The sequence below is a fragment of the Lepus europaeus genome, chromosome 13, assembly GCF_033115175.1.
Source record: "Lepus europaeus isolate LE1 chromosome 13, mLepTim1.pri, whole genome shotgun sequence".
NCBI lineage: Eukaryota > Metazoa > Chordata > Mammalia > Lagomorpha > Leporidae > Lepus > Lepus europaeus.
In genome coordinates, this window is record NC_084839.1 from 79,974,825 (window position 1) to 79,996,207 (window position 21,383).

Consider the following 21,383-nt stretch of genomic DNA (forward strand, 5'->3'; position numbering starts at 1 on the left):
TAGTTATAGCATTAAATAACAGTGTACAGCATATTAATGACAGAGATCCTGCATGATATTTTTTTTAAAAAATTGATTAATTTTCTATGTAATTTCCAATTTAACCCCAAGGGTTTTTTTTTTTTCATTTTCAATTATCTTTATATACAGGAGGTTGATTCAGTATATACTAAGTAAGGATTTCATCAGTTTGCACCCACACAGAAACACAAAGTGTAAAAATACGGTTTCAGTACTAGCTATGTCATTACTTCACATTGGACAACCCATTAAGGACAGATCCCACATGGGACGTAAGTATACAGTGACTCTTGATGTTGATTTAATAATTTAACACTCTTGTTTATGGTGTCAGTAATCTCCCTAGGCTCTAATCATGAGTTGCCAAGGCTATGGAAGCGTTTAGGGTTCGCCAACTTCGATCTTATTCCGACAGGGTCATAGTCAAAGTGGAAGTTCTCTCTTCCCTTCAGAGAAAGGTACCTCCTTCTTTGATGGCCCCATTCTTTCCACTGGGATCACACTCACTGAGATCCTTCATTTAGGTCTTCTTCTTCTTCTTTTTTTTCCAGAGTGTCTTGGCTTTCCGTGCCTAAAATACTCTCATTGGCTCTTCAGCCAGATCCAAATGCCTTAAGGGCTGATTCTGAGGCCAGAGTGCTATTTAGGACACCTGTCATTCTATGAGTCTTCTGTGTCTCCCCCTTCCCATGTTGGATCCTTCTCTCCCTTTTTGGTTTTATCAGCTAGTATTAGCAGACATTAGTCTTGTTTGTGTGATCCCTTTGACTCTTAGATCTATCAGTGTGATCAATTGTGAACTGAAATTGATCACCTGGGCTGGTAAGATGGCACTGGTACATGCCACCTTGATGGGAATCCCCTGGCACATTTCTAACTTCATCATTTGGGGCAAGTCCGATTGAGCATGTCCCCATATAATTGTTATTTCTAGCCCTTGTTTAGTCTCATGTGGAACTCTGATCTTCCTTTTTAGTTGTTGAATATTATGGTTAGTTGAGAATTAAGCCTGTGGTTATGGAGTAGATTGAAATTATGTCTTTGCAAAAGTTTTTTAAAAAATGGAAAGAAGAGGGGAGGGGGTTGGTTGAGGGAGAGTTGAAGGGAGGGAAGTATGGTTGTAATTTTTATTCTTAGAACTATGCCTATGAAATGTTTCTTTATGTCAATAAAAATTTTAAAAATTTATAAAAAAGAGGGAGTACAGAGTAGAGACAACAAAAATGTCAATAGCAACTTCTACCCCTGGGATAGGCACTTAAGCTGTGGCATGAAGTGACGAAAGTATTTCCACTGTATCCCCATTTAGAGACTTAGTGTTTTTATTATCGCCCATTTTAAAAAGTAATTAAATTATACAATTAAAGCATCTTAATTCCATCTGGAATTTGTTTTTCTATAAGAAATGAGGCAAATTTAACTATTTCCAAATTTCGCCAAACACTGTTTATTGAACATTACCTCTTTTCTCCACAAATTTAAATGCTTCCTTTGTTATATACTAAGATCTCAAATAAGTGTAGAAATTTTTCTGATTTTATATTCTGTTCCATTTCCTGTCTTTCTGTTCCTATACCAGTAATAGTATAGCATTTCAACCGTAGCCTTAAAACATAATTCAATTTCTAGTTGAGTGATGCTCAACTAATTGAGTTATTATTAATTGCTCTATTTTTATAACTCAATTGGCTGATAGTCCATGATTAGGTTTCCAGAAAACTTTAGAGTCATTTATACGGGTCCCAAAAAGATATATTGGGGTTGAAGCTGGAAATGCATTGAGTTTACATGTTTATTAGAAACATTAACAGCTTTATAATAATAAGCTGAACTATTCATACAAAGCATGTTAACTCAAGTCTTCCTTTAAGCTACTCAGTAGCTTTTAACAGATGTCTTCACTCCTTTATTTAGACTTGCTTTTCTTTATGTTGTAATTGTGAATAAGATATTTTCATTATTTTCCTAACTTTTCTCAATATATTAAAAAGCTATTAATTTTGTGTAAAAAAAAGAAAAATGAATTAGCCATTTGTCCTGTCTTTCCTGTATATTGTTTTCTGGGGACAACAAAAGAATTGAGGAAAATTCCTCTTTATAGAAGAATTATAATTAATAAATGAAGGTATGATAACATTAGAAATTACTAGTTTGTAACCTCTCAAAAATAATAAATCTATCAATGACCTTCATTGCTAAAATCACTAGATAATAAATTAACTGGCAACTTCATAATGTATGAATCAGGCCAGTAATCCACTAATCAATCATAAGTTCTCTTAAAGTGGGACAACCAGGAAATTTGTATCTCCTATTGTGATACACAATTTATGAATTATTCCTGTTCAAAATAATGTATACCTCAACCTAATGAACCTCATGAAGTCATGCATTTAAATACCATTTTATAAAGAACATGAGATACAGGAACATTTTAATACCACAAAAATATAAAGTTAAATACGAAATAAGAGAAAGACAATATGGAAGATTATCTATAGACCTTCAAAATATACATTCATAATAGAGGGACGATGCAGGGAACTGTTAAAAATTTAAAAAGCTTTAAGAGACACAGTAACCAAATGCAATGTTTGGACCTCATGTTTGCATGCCTTCCAAACAAATTGAGTGTAAAAGGACAGTTTGGGCACCATGGGGGAAAAGTCAAACATGGACTGGTCTGAGATGACATGAAGGAATTACTGAGCCTTTGTTTGAGTGTGTTAGGTGGTTTTAGTTTTGGCAATTTTTACATTCTTAGGTTATGAAGAATTGATGGTGAAATAATACCATGCCTAGGGTTTGCTTTAAAATACTCTCCAACAATTTTCATTAAAACAGCAAAATATTGGTCATAATTGTTAAATGGATGACATATACTTCCTCTCACCTCTATTGTATGTTTGAAATATTCCAAAATAAAAAATTTTTGAGGGGGCTGGTGCTATGTCACAGTGGGTTAAAAGCCCTGGCCTGAGGTGCCAGCATCCCAAATGGGTGCCAGTTATAGTCCCAGCTGCTCCTCTTCCAATCCAACTCTCTGCTATGACCCAAGTCCTTGGGCCCCTGCACCCATGTGGGAGACCCGGAAGAAGCCCCTGGCTCCTAGCTTCAGATTGGTGCAGCTCCAGCCATTGTAACCATCTGGGGAGTGACCAGCAGATGGAAGACCTCTCTTTCTGTCCCTACCTCTCTCTGTAACTCTGTCTTTCAAATAAATAAAATAAAACAAAATAATTTTTTGAAATTAGGAGTCATCACAAAATAAATTGGTAGAAAATAACTCCAAAAATCACTTCTAATGGTCAATTGCTACAAAGTTTCTGAAAAAGAAACAAAATAGCCCAAATGGCCTCAGCTAAGAATGGACCTGGCTCAAATAGGGTATTTATTTCTCTGGTTAAAAACAATTTCACAAACCACCAACATCAGACCAGCTCACTAGGCATTTATTATGGAGTAAGACCATAAAAAACAACAACAGAAACCACAGCATAAAGAGAATAGACACAAACAAGAACTCTGTCCAAATCACAAAAACAACAAAATATCCCCCACTCCTGCATCACCGGAGTCACTTCTTGTCTACAAATGGCAGCTTTGGCTACATGGCCCGCGGTCTGCTGGATAGACACTGTTTATGACGGCCATCATAGAATCCCCCTCGCTGACTACCAGCAGCTGATTCAGAGTGCTAGGGGTTGAACTGTGTCCCCTGGAAAGTTCCAGTCCTAACACCTGATGCTTGTGAATGCTCCCTGATTTGGAAGTAGAGTCTTGCAGTCTTGACAGATGTAATGTAGTTCAGATGAGGTCATACTGGCGTTGGATGGGCACTGATCCCATGACTGATGTCCTGGAAGAAAGGGAAGTGTGGATACAGACCCACAGAGAGAAGGCCATGTGGGGATATGCAGGAGACAGAGGTTGGAGTGATGCCATCCAGTAAAGGAGTGCCAAGGGCTGCTGAAATGCAACCACCAGGAGCTGCAGAGAGACAAGGAAAAATACCCCCAGGGCCTTTAGAGTGAGCATGGCTTGGCCAACACCTTGAGTTGAGACTTCCAGCCTAAAAGCTGTGAGAGAATAAATCTGTGGCTTTGAGTCACCAGTTTATGGCAGTTTCTGAGAGCAGCCCTGGCAACCTAGTAAACAGAGCAAAACTCTTCAATGAAGCTTCCCACACCCTGCAACAGCCTTCCCAATGCCCTGTCCCTGAGACAAGCCGTGGTTCCCTAGATCATTCCCCATAGTGTGTGGTCTCCCTTCCTGGAACAAACACTAAACCCAATTGTGTTTGACTACAGGTGTGGTCCTGGTTATCTCAGGCTCGTAGGCATTGACCTCTCCTTCACTTTTGTTGAAAGCAAATTTTGGAAACTACCTGACTTGTAAAAGTGTTTGTTACCCAGTCAGTCATTATAGAAGCATTCCTTTCTTCAAGATCAATATTTGGAATTGCTCCTTGTAGAGAATTCTTATAATTTTACGTTGCCTTTGCCTCCATGTTGAATGCAACTTTAACTTGCTCATGCCCAGAGCAGGGCTCAGTCACCCTGGACAAATGTTTCAGTTCTACAGCACACCCAAATGCTCAGGCTGCTGGTCAGAGATAAGAACTTGGAGGCATCTTTCCACCCAGCAGGTGGGGCTCCCCACTTTCCCAACGCTTCCTTTAAGTGGACCACTCAGGTGTTTGCCCAGCAACTTAGAGTGACCCGTACCCCATACCCTTATAAATTCTGCTGGTTGTCACAAGCTCTTTCTTTCTCTTTGCCTGACTCTTCATGTCTGCCTCATGCGATCCAGGGATGGAAGACTGCCCTCCAAACTTATTGCCCCCTCTCTGCCCAGGATCTTTAGAGTAGCAATCTTAAACTCGTTTTCTGTTTTCATAATGCATTAAATTGCACCTTCCATGTGAAAACTCAGTAGCTACCCCAGGCCGAAATTCCTCGGGAGACTGGGGGAAAAAAAAGCTTAGGCTCCCAGCACCAGAGCAGTGGTCAGTCAGGCACAAAACTGCACGTGGATCAGGCGCAAACCACAGAGACATTTGCAAGCATAAACCAGTTTCTGATGTGAAGGACGCAGCCCCTCCCCCAACCTCAGTCGCAGGTGGGACAACTAGCCATTATGCCATCCACCCGGTGAAAGAGGCATCCTGGGAAAAGGCACACTGTAAGCACCCACATGACCCTCCCCTTTCTTTCCTGTTAGTCACTGGCCACTAGCGCTAGAATCCAGTGCCTCTGGGGACTCTCAGGACATTCCTTTGTTGATACCCTCAGGGTTTCTGCATCCTGGGGCAAAGCACCATAGGATTTTTTTTTTTTTTTAATTGAGAGCACGGCTGCTTGTAGTAGCATCTGTGGGACCTTTGTGCATGTGGCATATGACCTGGCAAACACAGTCACATGAGAAACAAATTTTAAATGCTCACTTCCCTTCCTAGCCATGCACAGGCTACACCATCCAAAGTGGGAGAGACAGTGTCATTTGTGAAGGGCGGAAGGGAAGGAACCGGCATGAGCACACGCACACTCTCAAGGAAGTGAATTCTAGAGAAAGGCCTGTATCCAAGATAAATTTCTGTAGTGTTATGTTTATGCCTTTAAAAGTGTCCATTCACAAGTATGCCTTGATAGGTCTTCATACACCCTAGGGGAGGGGGTGCATACCCTAAATACACATACCATTGCTCTACAGTATGGAGGAGTTCCTAAGCTTTGTATCCGGAATACCAGCTTAGTCTTTAATCCCACCCATTCTATTGTTCAGTGCATCCATTTCATTTTTTAAGTCTTGGCTATATTATTATTAATTTCCAAGGACTGTTTCTCATCTCTGACTAATTCCTTTTTTAGAACCTCTTGTTTGTTAGAGGAATGCAATTTCCTGTCCAATATCTGAGGATTCTATTTGATTTTTTTTCTTTAATCCTCTTCTGCCCCCTAAATTATCCCCATTTTCTCCAGGGTTGTTCATTCATTTCATTCTTCTAATTCCTTCTCTTTCTTAATGTTGATTTTTCCCAAATATCTGTTGATCTTCTGGGTCCAAAAGTATGAACAGAGGACTAAGGGGATTAGTGTGGACAGCTTGTTTTCCCAAAATGCCCCTTTCCTAAATGAAAGAACTATTGTGAGCTCTGTGGGAGTGAGTGGAGACGTGTACACAGCAGGCTTTCCCACAGGGAGACGTCAGGAAGTCAGAAAGACCCCATTAAACACCGGATAATAAAAGTTTTCCCTCTAAAGCAGTACCTTTCAGCAGAGTTCGCTCCTGAACAGAGCAGTCTTTTCTTATCATTTTTGAATCTCCATGACGGAACTGAAGGTCTGTAATCATCTTTGTCTCTGCTTACTTACCTCCCAAGCTTAATGTCTTCTCCCAGTATCTCCTAAGATCTCCCCACAGCAGATCTCCTTTCTCTACAAGGTATTCATTAGATGTTAGCCTGGTGGGGGAAGTAGTTACTAAAATCTCCCTGTTTAGACTTCTTGGCTTGGGAGAAGGGACCTCCTGATCGATCCTGCCAAGTACTGATCCTGGGATGGTTGCAGTAGTCTCCTTGAGGCCTGTGTCTACTTGTCTCAGGTTTGGAGTTTCTTAGAGGCCCTGCTGAGGGAGAGTTCTCCCGTCCCTCTGCTGGGGGGCTGCAATTTTCCCTTCACAGCTGTGCACTCTGTTCCCTGGACTGCATCTTCCACTTTTTCTAAAGCTTTCTTCTTGCCGCTGGTTTCTCCTCAATTCTGTTTTTATTAAGCAGGCACAGACATAATTGTAGCCACAGAGAGGGAGAGACACACAAATCTATCTGCTCTTCCGTGGTTCATGGGAATTGGAGAAAGGAGAGGTAGCAGTATATGCTCAACTGACCAACCTGAAACAGAAAAACTATTCTGTTTTTAAAGATATACATATGCAGTATAATGCAACAGTTATATAAATGTTGTATTAGTGAGATTTCATAACTACAGCAAAATCCATTAGGCAAATAACTTTATAGAGAGAAAACGATTACTTAGCTCACAGTCTTGGAGGCTCGAGTCCAAGATCTAGTGGCCCCATTAATTTAAGCATCTGGTGAGGAGGCAGAGGGCAAAGTGCAGAGGCATTATAGAGCACATTGTAGGAGGGAGGGAGCACGCATATTGGTCTGTATCTATGTGGTCCCTGGTAAAGCCACTAAGATTCAATCACAGGCATTTCCACCCCCCCCAACCCCCCCGCCCAACAGCCCAATCCATTTAATCACTTCCCCAGAGCCTCACCTCTAACACCATAATCAGATTGAGTTTTCACCCTCTTGGAACTATTAACATAACACTTTAGGGATTAAGCTAAAAACTGGGGGGAACAAATATTCAAACCGTAGCAAATGCTTAACCAAGAACTCAAGTCACAGTATCCATACTCATTTTCTTCCACCACTAGGATTCTGCTGTAGAGAAAATGAAAAATTACCATCTTAACCTGTGCGTCACTGCCGCCTTTTTTTAAAAGATTGATTTATCTGTTTGAAAGGCAGAATTACAGAGACAGAAACAGAGAGAGAGACAGAGACAAAGAGCAAGATCTTCCATCTGCTGATTCACTCCCCAAATGGCCACAACAACCGGACCTAGGCAAATCCAAAGCCAGGAGCCAGGAACTTCTTCTAGGTCTCCCATGTGGGTGCAGGGGCCCAAGTACTTTAATGCACCTGCTCTCCCAGGTGCATTAACAGTGAGCTGGATTGGAAGTGGTATAGCTGGGACCTGAACCAGCACCCATATGGGGTGTTGGCACCACAGGTGGTGGCTCTCCTGGCTACACCACGGCACTGGCCCCCACAGTAGCCTTCTGCTCAGTAGTTCTTCTGTGTCTCTAAAGCAAATGAGTGCTTCTGTTAGCAACATTTTAGAAAAAAATTAAATTCTTCAATTTGTCTCTTCCATGGGAATCTTAACTATTTGTAGAGGCAAGTGAAGGTTAATGAAAAAAAGAAAAATTGATTAGAATGTATTTTGCTTAAATTAAAATCAGTAAGAGAGAAGCAAAAAATATATTGCTCATGGAAAATAGCCCAGAAGTCATATATATCGCTTATGTGCACATACCACCTCTTTTTAATTGATACCACTTTTTAATTGACAGATAATAATTATGCTTCTTTAGGGGAACATGTATACCTTGTGTAATAATCAACTGAGGATATTTAGGTTACCCATCATCTCAAACATGTGTCTCTTCCAGCTATCTTGGATTATACTATACAACATCGCTAACTAGAATCACTCTTCCGAGTAACAGCACACCAGAACTTATTCTTCCTCTCTGGCTGTGACTTTGTACTTGTTAATTTAACTATTGCAGGCCTGAACTCTGCAATGCAAAGTTGAGCGGCTTATTTTATTTCAGATGATGGGGCGCTTCTTCAGTGGCTTGGCACAGTCGGGCGCCTGGTGCTGCTTTGATGAATTTAACCGAATTGACATAGAAGTTCTGTCAGTCATCGCACAGCAGCTCATCACCATCAGGAATGCCAAAGCTGCAAAGGTAAGGCATTGGGGTAGCATTTTTTTTTAAGATTTATTTATTTATCTGAGAGGTAGAGTTACAGACCAAGAGAGAGAAAGACAGAGGGACAGAGAGACAAAGAGAAAGGTCTTCCATCTACTGGTTCATTCCTTAAATGGCCGCAACGGTCAGAACTAGTCTGATGCAAAGCCAGGAGCCAGGAGCTTCTTCCATTTCTCCCATGTGGGCACAAGGGCCCAAGCACTTAGGCCATCTTCCACTGCTTTCTCAGGCCATAGCAGAGAGCTGTATCAGAAGAGGAGCAGCTGGGACACGAACCGGTGCTTATATGGGATGCCAACGCTGCAGGAGGAGGCTTAGTTCACTATGCCAGCCCCAAGGGTAGCATTTCTTAAGCTTGCAGTGAACTCAGAATATGTTGCATGGGAGGAAAGTTATTGCTAACTTCAGCCTCTCTGGCCCACATTTCCCATGCCACTGTGTGTGTGTGTCTGAGTATCACAGCAACAGGGCATTCTTGGGTGACTCAATTACTCATCCACATGAGACAGAGAGACAGACATTGTACTGTGCTGGCCGCTGAGGACACAGAGACTCTGAGGGTCAGCCCCTGCCTCCAAGCAACTCTTCTTGCCACCCAAACCACACCTGCATGCCCCAAAACACACCCACACATGATGTCTCTCTGTCCTCCTCCTCCTGCTCTCCTCGCCTTGCTTGTTCTTGCTTTGACATTTACTTCTGCTAGGTTTCTTCCTTTTCTGGGCCCTACTGCTTTCCTCCTGGCCTCCAGGCTCAGCTCAGAGCTGGTGGGGAAAAGTTCCCAGAGGAACTTGACCCCTCCAGACTGGCAAATTCAAGGAGTGTTGAGGGGTGGGAGGAGTCAGATGAAGGTGCTGAAGCGATCCTCTTGTTTAACATCTGTTGGAGTCCCTTAGGAGCCTGCTGCTGGCATAGAGGTTTTTCTATTCGAAAGCTAATGGGCGTCAAGATTGGGACCAAGTCCCTTATCACTTGTACTGACCTTCTGAGATGTATTCACTAAAAGGCAACACTAGTGTTCAGACTGAACAAACTAGGTCTGCCAATGCCCCAAGCCTCATGAGGGTCTCCCACTCCCCCTTTGGCTCATTTTTGGGGAGCCCCGGACCTTTTCAGTGTCCATCAATGAGGATTCATCCTGGCACAACAAAGGGACCTTTGCACTCATCTAGAGTTCTACACACAGGGGCCATTTTCCTAGGAAGGTGCCCTGCCAAAGAATCATTCAATATTTTCATTATCACTTCTACAAAAAATCAAACTGCAGAACAAATAAAAATAAAGTCAGTAAGTAGACTCCAATGAGCTGCTAAATTATACAAATCATTTCAGGTGACGTTGTCTTTGCACCAAACCTATGTAAAGTGTATGGCACTTTCCCCAAGGTAAAAGGATTCAAAGAAGTTAAAAAATAAATATTCTGTAGACACCACAGAGCCAAACACACACACATAAATCAGTGTGACATAAAGTCTGATCTCCTTCAACTACACTCCCTCCTGCTTCCCACAGACCCTGGAAAGGCCTGTGTTAAATGCAAGGACAGGACCTCCAGGCAAACATAACTTACCGGTCATTATCATCTTGCTGGGTAAGCCGATGAGAACAAAGCAAGGGGAGTGGGAGCAGGGACCAGAGAGAACAGAGGTGGGATGGAAGCACTGCCAACAGCAGGACAGCCAGGAGAAACGAAAGGAAGGTCGGGGGATATCTGAAGTTAACCAACCTCATCCTCACTTTGCCAGCGGCTAGAGGAGATAAAGACACATCCCTGGGGTGGATGCAGAAACGAACGCACAGGAATAGAGCGGTCTGGTTAGCCATTTAGTGGCCGCAGGGCTGGCCTCCATTTGCCCTTCCTGTTAGTCTCTCCTCCAGGCTGTGACTCACGGCCTCAAAACTGCATCCTGGTCTTCCCCTGTAGTCTTTATGTGTGTTATAGCACCTCTGTCCAGGAGCTTGGCGAGAAACATGGAATCCACCTTGGAGCTGTCCTGTAACTATCAACCCCAAAATCCAAACCATTTTGAATTCTGTTAATTTTATCTGCCATATACCTGTCATCTCCATTTCTCAAATTCCAGCTCGCATCATCTCCTCAATGATAATTCCTTACTGACCTCCCTGTCCATGGTTTGTCCAGCATCTCCACTGCCATCCTTCATCCTGTCACTCTGCGTAAGTCTCCTCTGCCCCAGGAATGGACAAAACCTAAATTTCTTGGTTCAGTGTGCAAAACTCTCGATGCTCAGGCTCCCGTCTAGCTGTACCCCCCACCTAGAACTTCAGCAAAGTAAACCTCGGGTCTTTCCCTGGACATCCAGTGCTCTTTCTTGCTCCTGCTCATTTGGCAGGAATGGTTGCCCCTGCTTGTCTCCCTGAGATGCCCTTCATTCCTCAGGTCGCAAATAGGCCCCTGCTCCCTCTTTAGGATTTGCACACACCTCCTCCATAGCATCCGTATCTCTGAGTGGTCACAGTTTCCGGATCTGTGTGCACACAGCAAGCCTGGAAGTTTCTTGGGACATCGAGAATGAGTCTCCATCAGCTCTGTGCATCTGTGCCTAATCCTGGGTCCCACATACAACAAGTACTAACAGGTTTTGACTGTGGAATAAAATGAAGGGTGGTACCAAAGACAGTGATAATGGACCCTGCAGCACCTGAAGACTAAGACTAGACTGGAATATATTTCAGGAATACTAGAAAGTGGAAGTGGAGAAGATCTTGTTGCCGATAAACCTAAATTGAATAGAAGAGGCTTAGCAAACAGTGTTGAGTCCTAGATTTCAGGGTAAGCCAGGAAGGACGTGACAATTTGAGTAAGGCAGAGGAAGAGAGACAGGGTCTAGAAAACACTGATCCCAGAAGAGAGTGGAAGTGAGCAGGACAGAATCAGGGGAGCAATGTTCCCTCTTGCCAGGGTTCTGTAGTCTTTGCCTGAATGCTTCTGTATTATAGTCTTGTAGTGGGGAAATAATTATGTGAAAGAATTTGCAGATGCCTCAAGAAGTGTTAATTCATACTTCCTCTTTAAACAGCTCTCTAGATTCATGTTTGAGGGGCGGGAAATAAAATTGGTAATGACCTGTGCAGCCTTCATCACAATGAACCCTGGATACGCAGGGAGGACTGAACTGCCAGACAACCTGAAAGCCCTGTTCAGACCATTCGCTATGATGGTTCCAAACTATGCTTTGATTGCAGAGGTGAGCTTCACATTATATAAGCTGCAAAATGATCAGCTTGTTTCTCTTATTTACCATGCAAATAAGAAACTTTATATCAAGGTTGAAAGTTTCCTTTGTTAGTCCACACTAGTAATGGTTGTGCTTTGTTGATTTGCTTTTAAGCGTAGATATGATTATTCATCCTGCATGTTTATCTGGTTTTTTACTGCTATATCCATAAGGCTCTGAATGATATTTTGGATATAGTTGGCCCCTAAAGCTGAAATAAATCTGAGTTTAATTAACCAGTTCATTGGGATTTATTGGATTATCTCTAAGAATTAAAACATATGGATTATTTCTAAAAATACTAAATTATTTTCACTTCTCTTAGAAAATATAGAAAATTATTTTTTATTTATATCAGGGGATGTTGCATAGATGCTGTATTAAACACTGTGATTGAGGTCGGAGTCTGTAACAGCTGAGCCAAAAAAATAGTAATAAATTAATTATTCACGTTTGTGTCTATTCTCTCTGTAGCTCTCAAGGCATCTTTGTATTTAAACTGGGTTTTGTTACTTCATTTTACCTGTGAATCCATGGGGAGATGGGGAGCACTTAAGACAGGTGGTGTCTTCACTGTTTTTTAACACAATTACTAGTATTTATTCCTAACATGAATTCAAGATAGTTTATTTGATACCAGAGCAAATCAGGGAATCAAGATAGAATTACCATTATCAAATATTAATTTTCAAAGAAGAGCATCTGCCCGTGGTTTGCTTGGAAACGCCCGGAGTCTACCAGTTTTTCAGGTGTTCATATTTAAGCAGTGTGGGCACTGAAGCTATGTTCAGTTTTTCCCTGAAGTCATTATTTGGAGCTCTCCAGTAAGGTCTCCTACTTGGCAGTAAATGAGCATGCATCCTTTCCTAGCATGCTTCAGCCCCTCTCGAATGATCGATTCAGCCTGCATGCAGTGGGGACACCAGCTGTTCCTTTCCCCATCTATAGAACCCACAAATAAAGTGAAAATTCTCTTTCCTCATGCTGCTCTACAGCCTGGTTGAATGCCTCAAAGCCACACAGGCATACCACCTCCTAGGCAGCCATCAGGGAACTGGAGGGACCTTAAGAGTGAGGCCACCCAGCTGCAGGTCCTGGGGTCATCAAGTGCTCTGGCCCACACAGTAGTGATGAGGAGCTTATCCCCTGAGGAGCGAGCCTGTTCTGTGCTGGATGGGCCTGCCTGTTGGTTCCTTAATGAAGACGTCTTCCCTTCCCCTCTTTTGTGAAGAATGTTTGCATAAGAATCTCAGGAGTCTTCACTTCTGACCCTCTCTGTGAACAGGGATAATAAATGGCAGGGAGAAAACAGAGTTTAGATCCCAGCCTAACATTTTGTTCACATTTCATCATTTGTCCTATTATATTGCTCAGCAATAAATTAGACAGATTTAAAAATCTAATATTCTAAGATCTTTTCCTATTACAGATTGAATGAGTAAGGACCCAGTCATCAGTAAATATTTTAAATCACCCACTGTGTGCAGGATATTGTACTAATCAATCATAATAGAGAAGTATCCCAAGTAGACACCAGGAAGAACTCTCTGCATCATTTCAAATCCTGCTACTGAGGTCGAGTGCAGTGTTTGGGGGAAGATTATGGCTAGAAGGAAGGATCCACTCCCACTCCCACGTCCACTGTCAGAGACAGCAGGCGTCAGCTGATTAATTTAACCAAGGGTGCAGATACCTGTCAGGAACAAGACAGCCTCCAGGGCTGGAGAGAGGCTGTATATCTGCATAAGTCCCTTTGCTCCCAGGGAGTGCAAAGGTAGCAGGTGGTGATCCCTGACACTGTTCACCAAGGTGGGCTTCTTATCGGCTGGGAGAAGCTCAATCTGCTTTGGTACTCAGGTCTTGTAACACCAGCCAACCTCCATGATGACGTTTAAACATTAGGCTTTGCTGCGCCATCAACCAGATGTCACCCAGGCCACATTTTCACCTACAGACAAGAAGCAGAATCAGTACCCTGGTCTCCCCACACAAGCTTCCACACTGCTGTGATGCAGAAAACCTCTTATGTTTATTAAACGAAGTAACAACATGGAACGGGATAATGCCTAAAGTAGATTTTGACTACATTGGTATTATACTAATATAATGTTATTCGTGCAAAACAATAACCATCACAATCTATTTTTATATTCTAGGTCATTTTATATTCTGAAGGATTTGAATCCAGTAAAATATTAGCAAGAAAAATGACTCAGATGTATAAGCTTTGTAGCGAACAGCTGTCTCAGCAGGATCACTACGACTTCGGCATGAGAGCTGTGAAGTCTGTGCTGGTCATGGCCGGGTAAGAAACCAAAGTGGTCAAGAGTGGCATCCCGGGCCACGTAATCCAATGCAGTAAGCGGGTGATTCACAATAGGCTCTTAGAACAACGGCTGGCGCCTAGTGATTCATCAGTGTCCGCAGCTGCTGTTGTCAGCATTCTTCCCCTCACCCTGCATGTCCCAGTGAAATGGGCCAGCTCTCCCCATTCCACAACAGCTCTTCCCTGTGAAGGTCAACAGAGTTGCCCTTGGATTAAACCCAAATCCAATTAGCTCCGAACTCATTTCATTTCCCCTGGATCGGTCACATGCACCCGAGTTTGAGTACAGACATTCTTCCCTGCCGGAACACAGAACACAGGATGAGTGGACTCCAGCACAGGCTGCTATGTATATGATGAGATGAATGATCCACGTGGCCTGACAAAGCCTCAAGGTTTAAGAGACTCCGCCGTCCGGTTTTCAGTTCATGCTCATCTCACAAACTTTGCCTCTGACCTGAGAGTCTGAGCTGCTTTCACTCCTGTCCTCTTACTCAGGTCCCAACCCTGCTGTTTGTCACTTCTTGGAATGGCCCTATCTAGAATCTCTCCAGTCCTCCCCCTCAGGACACACCTCTGTGGCTCCAGTTCAGCACATCCAGGCCCCTTCTGCCTGACCCCGGTATCCCTGGGCTCTGCACAGGCCCCAGCCTCTGCCCACTCTACCCCGTTTTATTGCATTTACTCCCCCCCCCCCCCCAATTCAGTGTGCCTCCTCTTTGCAGGGTTGCCATGCCAGGGCTAGGGCTACTAGGAAGTTCTTATGTTCTTGTGATAGCATCTGAAAGATCCCTTTGAATTTAGGTCTTTAAAAAGAGAGAACCCGGACCTAAGTGAAGATGTGGTGTTGATAAGAGCTTTACGAGACTCCAACTTGCCAAAATTCCTGACCGACGACGCTCTTCTGTTCAGGTGGGTGTTTAGACCTAGCACAGCCGTCACACGGGGTGAAGCAGAATCTTGTCTGCGATTGTTTCTGTCTCTAACAAGCTAGTAACTTTCTCATCTCTTCTGGAGGCACTTACTGCAGTCTAAGAAGTACTAGTTTAAAATAGGGTAGTAAAGGTGTATCATTCCAACCATTTATTGTCACTTTTTAAAATCACTGTGCTGTGGGCCGGTGCCAAGGCTCATTTGGTTAATCCTCCGCCTGCGGTGCCAGCATCCCATATGGGTGCCGGGTTCTAGGCCCAGTTGCTTCTCTTCCAGTCCAGCTCTCTGCTGTGGCCCGGGAGGACAGTGGAAGATGGTCCGGGTTCTTGGGCCCCTGCCACCCGCATGGGAGACCAGGGGGAGGCACCTGGCTCCTGGCTTCGGATCGGTGTAGCTCCTGCCGTAGCGGCCATTTTGGGGGTAAACCAATGGAAGGAAGACCTTTCTCTCTGTCTCTCTCTCTCTCACTGTCTAACTCTGTCAAATAAAAATAAAGAAATAAATAAATAATCACTGTGCTGTAAAACTGCTTGGTTACGACTTCCAGGTCAAAGGGAGATTTCTGACCTAAAAAAAAAAAAAAATCAGATTTGGAGCTTAATAAAAATATGATTGCTGTTATCCGCTTCTTTCATTATTAGAGTTTATGTTTCCCCAAGTTATACATGTACATAGTTTCCCCAAGTTATACATGTACATAGTTTCCCCAAGTTATACATGTACATAGTTTCAAAAGTAAAAGTCTCATAAATTAGTCTCATGAGAAACAACAGTGCCGAGCCCTGCACCAGCTCCCACTTGCCAAAGGCAATCGTTTTTCAAGTCTTCCTTTATCTTTTGTGATTCCTTCCATACATCTTAGCATCATATTAATGCCATTTCTTGATTTTCCAGTTTTAGGTATTAAGTTACTAAAAAGAAGATGAGGATATACACATATACTTCTTCCCCTACATCTATCTTCTCTGTGTAGTTATATTACAAATCAACTTGAGCTGAATAACCAGGGTTTCCATGATTTGTTTTTGCACTGAAATAAATTTATATTTTAATTTCATTTTCCACATACTTTTTGAATTGTCCTTATTCTGATAATACAGTAACAGCACTGAGCCATGTTTCTTTTTTTTTTTTAATAAATTGATTCAAGTTTTCATTTTCCCTGCCATGGTTCCTTGTCTTGGTTTTATTTTTTAATCCTTTTCCTAATTTCCTATAAATGGACCAGTAATTCATCTTGAAATTCTTCCAGAGTGTAAATCTCCTTTAACTAAGTCTTTACTTGTCCATAATATTCTATTAAGCTTGTCTCCTTGGAGCCCTCTGCCTCCTGCTCTGACCTGGACTGGTTGCCCACTCTGCCCAGTGCGGGTCTGCAATCCTAGAATCCATTCATGATGAAGACGGGGCTTCCTCTGCCTCTGCCTCCAGCATACCCTCTGTTTCAAGAACCTGTGCCAACCCCTTTATGTTGCTACAGCACATTCTTCTCTACTTTGTTGAGAAAGGGTGCAGAGGAAATACTTCAAGATCTTGCCTGTCTTAAAACGTGCTTGTTCTAACTCTCGCCCCCAGTTAATGGTTTCATTGCATCTGGATTTCCAGATAGGAAATTGCCTTCTAAACTCCAATGTTGCCACTGCTGTGCCTATGCTACTCGGATGGTCACATTCCTGAATGGTTCCTCTAAGAGCTTTTAAGATATTTTTTGTGTCTCCAGTGTTCTGATTTTTCACAGTGATGTGCCATGGTGTAGGTTTGTTTTGTTTTTTTTTTTTTTTATCTATTATACCAAGAAAGACGTCTTTTAAAACATTTATTTAGTAAATATAAATTTCCAAAGTACAGCTTATGCATTACAATGGCTTTTTCACCCCCATAACTTCCCTCCCACCTGCACCCCTCCCATCTCCTGCTCCCTCTCCCATTCCATTCACATCAAGATTCATTTTCAATTTTCTTTATACACAGAAGGAGATCAATTTAGTATATATTAAATAAAGATTTCTACAGTTTGCACCCACACAGAACATAAAGTGTAAAATACTGTTTGAGTACTAGTTATAGCATTAATTCACATTGGACAACACATTAAGGACAGAGATCCCACATGAGGAGTAAGTACACAGTGACTCCTGTTGTTGACTTAACAATTGACACTCTTGTCTATGGCGTCAGTAACCTCCCTAGGCTCTAGTCATGAGCTGCCAAGGCTATGGAAGCCTTTTGAGTTTGCCGATTTCCATGTTATTTAGACAAGGTCATAGTCAAAGTGGAAGTTCTCTCCTCCCTTCAGAGAAAGGTACCTCCTTCTTTGATGGCCCGTTCTTTCCACTGGGATCTCACTCGCAGATATATTTCATTTAGGTCGTTTCTGTTGTTTTTTTTTTTGTTTGTTTGTTTGTTTTTCCAGAATGTCTTGGCTTTCCATGCCTAAAATACTCTCATGGGCTCTTGAGCCAGATCCGAATGCCTTAAGGGCTGATTCTGAGGCCAGAGTGCTGTTTAGGACATCTGCCATTCTATGAGTCTGCTATGTATCCCACTTCCCATGTTGGATTGTTCTCTCCTTTTTAATTCTATCAGTTAGTATTAGCAGACACTAGTCTTGTTTATGTGGTCCCTTTGACTCTTAGACCTATCAGTGTGATCAATTGTGAACTGAAATTGATCACTTGGACTAGTGAGATGGCATTGGTATGTGCAACCTTGATGGGATTGTATTGGAATCCCTTGGCACATTTCTAACTCCACCATTTGGGACAAGTCAGATTGAGCATGTCCCAAATTGTACATCTCCTCCCTCTCTTATTCCCACTATTATGTTTAACCGGTATCACTTTTCAGTTAAATTTAAACACCTAAGAATAATTGTGTGTTAATTACAGAGTTCAACCAGTAGTATTAACTAAAACAAAAAAAAATACTAAAAGGGATAAAGTATTAAATTGTACATCAACAGTCACAACAAGGGCTGATCAAGGCATTGTTTCTCATAGCGTCCCTTTCACTTCAACAGGTTTCCTTTTTGGTGCTCGGTTTGTTGTCACCGATCAGGGAGAACATATGATATTTGTCCCTTTGGGACTGGTTTATTTCACGCAGCATGATGTGTTCCAGATTCCTCCATTTTGTTGCAAATGACCAGATTTCATTGTTTTTGACTGCTGTATAGTATTCTATAGAGTACATGTCCCATAATTTCTTTATCCAGTCTACTCTTGATGGGCACTTGGGTTGATTCCAGGTCTTAGCTATTGTGAATTGAGCTGCAATAAACATTAATGTGCAGACGGCTTTTTTGTTTGCCAATTTAATTTCCTTTGGGTAAATTCCAAGCATTGGGATGGCTGGGTTGTATGGTAGGGTTATATTCAGGTTTCTGAGGAATCTCCAGACTGACTTCCATGGTGGCTTTACCAGTTTGCATTCCCACCAACAGTGGGTTAGTGTCCCTTTCTCCCCACATCCTCTCCAGCATCTATTGTTGGTAGATTTCTGAATGTGAGCCATTCTCACCGGGGTGAGGTGAAACCTCATTGTGGTTTTGATTTGCATTTCCCTGATTGCTAGTGATCCTGAACATTTTTTCATGTGCCTGTTGGCCATTTGGATTTCCTCTTTTGAAAAATGTCTATTGAGGTCCTTGGCCCATCTCTTAAGTAGGTTGTTTGTTTTGTTGTGTGGAGTTTTATGATCTCTTTGTAGATTCTGGTTATCAACCCTTTATCTGTTGCATAGTTTGCAAATATTTTTTCCCATTCTGTTGGTTGCCTCTTCACTTTCCTGACTGTTTCTTTTGAAGTACAGAAACTTCTCAATTTGATGCAATCCCAAATGTTAATTTTGGCTTTGACTGCCTGTGCTTCTGTGGTCTTTTCCAAGAAGTCTTTGCCAGTACCTATATCTTGCAGGGTTTCTCCAATGCTCTCTAATAATTTGATGGTGTCGGGTCATAGATTTAAGTCTTTAATCCATGTTGAGTGGATTTTTGTGTAAGGTGAAAGGTAGGGGTCTTGCTTCATGCTTCTGCACGTGGAAATGCAGTTTTCCAAGCACCATATATTGAATAGACTGTCCTTACTCCAGGGATTGGTTTTGGATCTTTGATCAAATATAAGTTGGCTGTAGATGTTTGGATTGATTTCTGGTGTTTCTATTCTGTTCCATTGGTCTATCCTTCTGTTTCTGTACCAGTACCATGCTGTTTTGATAACAACTGCCCTGTAGTATGTCCTGAAATCTGGTATTGTGATGCCTCAGGCTTTGTTTTTGTTGTACAAGATTGCTTTAGCTATTCGAGGTCTCCTGTGTCTCCATATGAATTTCAGCATCATTTTTTCTAGATCTGAGAAGAATGTCTGGTATTTTGATTGGTATCACATTGAATCTATAAATTGTTTTTGGGAGAATGGACATTTTGATGATACTGATTCTTTCAACCCATGAGCATGGATGATTTTTCCATTTTTTGGTATCCTCTTCTATTTCTTTCTTTAAGATTTTTTAATTTTCATCATAGAGATCTTTAACGATCTTGGTTAAGTTTATTCCAAGGTATTAGATTGTTTTTGTGGCTATTGTGAATGGGAATGATCTTAGAAGTTCTTTCTCAGCCATGGCATTGCCTTTGTATACAAAGGCTGTTGATTTTTGTGCATTGATTTTATATCCTGCTATTTGCCAAACTCTTCTATGAGTTCCAATAGTCTCCTAGTAGAGTTCTTTGGGTCCCCTAAATAAAGAATCATATCATCTGCAAAGAGGGATAGTTTGACTTCTTCTTTCCCAATTTCAATCCCTTTAATTTCTTTTTCTTGCCTAATAGCTCTGGCTAAAACTTCCAGAACTATATTGAAGAGCAATGGTGAGAGTGGGCATCCCTGTCTGGTACCAGATCTCAGTGGAAATGCTTCCAACTTTTCCCCATTCAATAGGATACTGGCCATGGGTTTTTCATAAATTACTTTGATTGTATTGAGGAATGTTCCTTCCATACCCAGTTTGCTTAGAGTTTTCATCATGAAAGGGTGTTGTATTTTATCAAATGCTTTCTCTGCGTCTATTGTGATAATCATATGGCTTTTCTTCTGCAGTCAACAGGCAGTTGATCCTATTTATATCATCACTTTAACAATTAATGTGGGGGCTGGTGCTATGACACAGTGGGTTAAAGCCCTGGCTTGAAGTGCTGGCATCCCATATGGGCACCGGTTCTAGTCCCAGCTGCTGCTCTTCTGATCCAGCTCTCTGCTAGGGCCTGGGAAAGCAGTAGAAGATGGCCCAAGTCCTTTGGCCCCTCTACCCATGTGGGAGACTGGGAAGAAGCCCCTGGCTCCTGGCTTCAGATTGGTGCAGCTCCAGCTGTTGTGGCCATCTGGGGAGTGAACCTCTCTGTCTCTACCTCTCTCTGTAACTCTCTTTCAAATAAAATAAATCTTTTTTTAAAAAAGCTTAATATGATCCCTTTAACAATTAAGATGGTATTTTTACCACCAAGCTTAATGGGATTTGGAATCCCATGACAAGTTTTTAACTGTACCCTTAAAAGTAAGTCTGAGAAATATATGCAGAACTATACAGCTTTAGAGTTACAACTTCCTCCTCTCTCTTATTCCCACCCTCACTCTTTATTGAGCTGCATTCTCAATAGACTCCACACACACACATGATCAACTCTGTGTTAAGTATAGAGTTCAACAAATAGCATGAAGAAAGAAAAAAAAAAAAAAAACACTGTTCCTTGACAGTCAAGACAAGGGAAGCTCAAGTCACTACTTCTCGAAGTGTCAATTTCACCTCTACAGATTTCGTTTCAAGTACTCTATTCAGTCTCTGTGAGACTTGTTACGAATGACTGGATTTCATTTTTTTTTTAGTTTGGTGCAAAAATTTTGAAATCCATGCATAATTTTTTTATAATTTGAATTTTCATGAACCTTAAAAAATTTATAAAAGGTATACAAATTTCATGCATTTCATGTATACAGATTTAGGAACATAGTGATTCTTCCCACCATACCCTACTTCTTTTTTTTTCCTTTTCTTTTTTTTAACTTTTATTTAGTAAATATAAATTTCCAAAGTACAGTTTATGGATTACAATGGCTTCCCCCCCATAACTTCACTCCCACTCGCACTCCTCCCATCTCCCGCTCCCTCTCCCATTCCATTCACATCAAGATTCATTTTCAATTATCTTTATATACAGGAGATTGATTCAGTATATACTAAGTAAAGATTTCATCAGTTTGCACCCACACAGAAATACAAAGTGTAAAATACTGTTTCAG

General features: G+C 41.8%; 1 protein-coding gene across 1 annotated transcript in view; it reads left to right on the forward strand.

Moving 5' to 3' along the window:
* DNAH6 (dynein axonemal heavy chain 6) overlaps window positions 1-21,383 on the forward strand; it is a 287,841-nt gene that overhangs the window by 128,616 nt on the left and 137,842 nt on the right. The window contains exons 29-32 of the mRNA XM_062208725.1: window positions 8,431-8,568; window positions 11,634-11,801; window positions 13,988-14,136; window positions 14,962-15,069. Coding sequence (XP_062064709.1) covers window positions 8,431-8,568; window positions 11,634-11,801; window positions 13,988-14,136; window positions 14,962-15,069 — 563 coding nt within the window. The remainder of the gene's footprint in view (window positions 1-8,430; window positions 8,569-11,633; window positions 11,802-13,987; window positions 14,137-14,961; window positions 15,070-21,383) is intronic.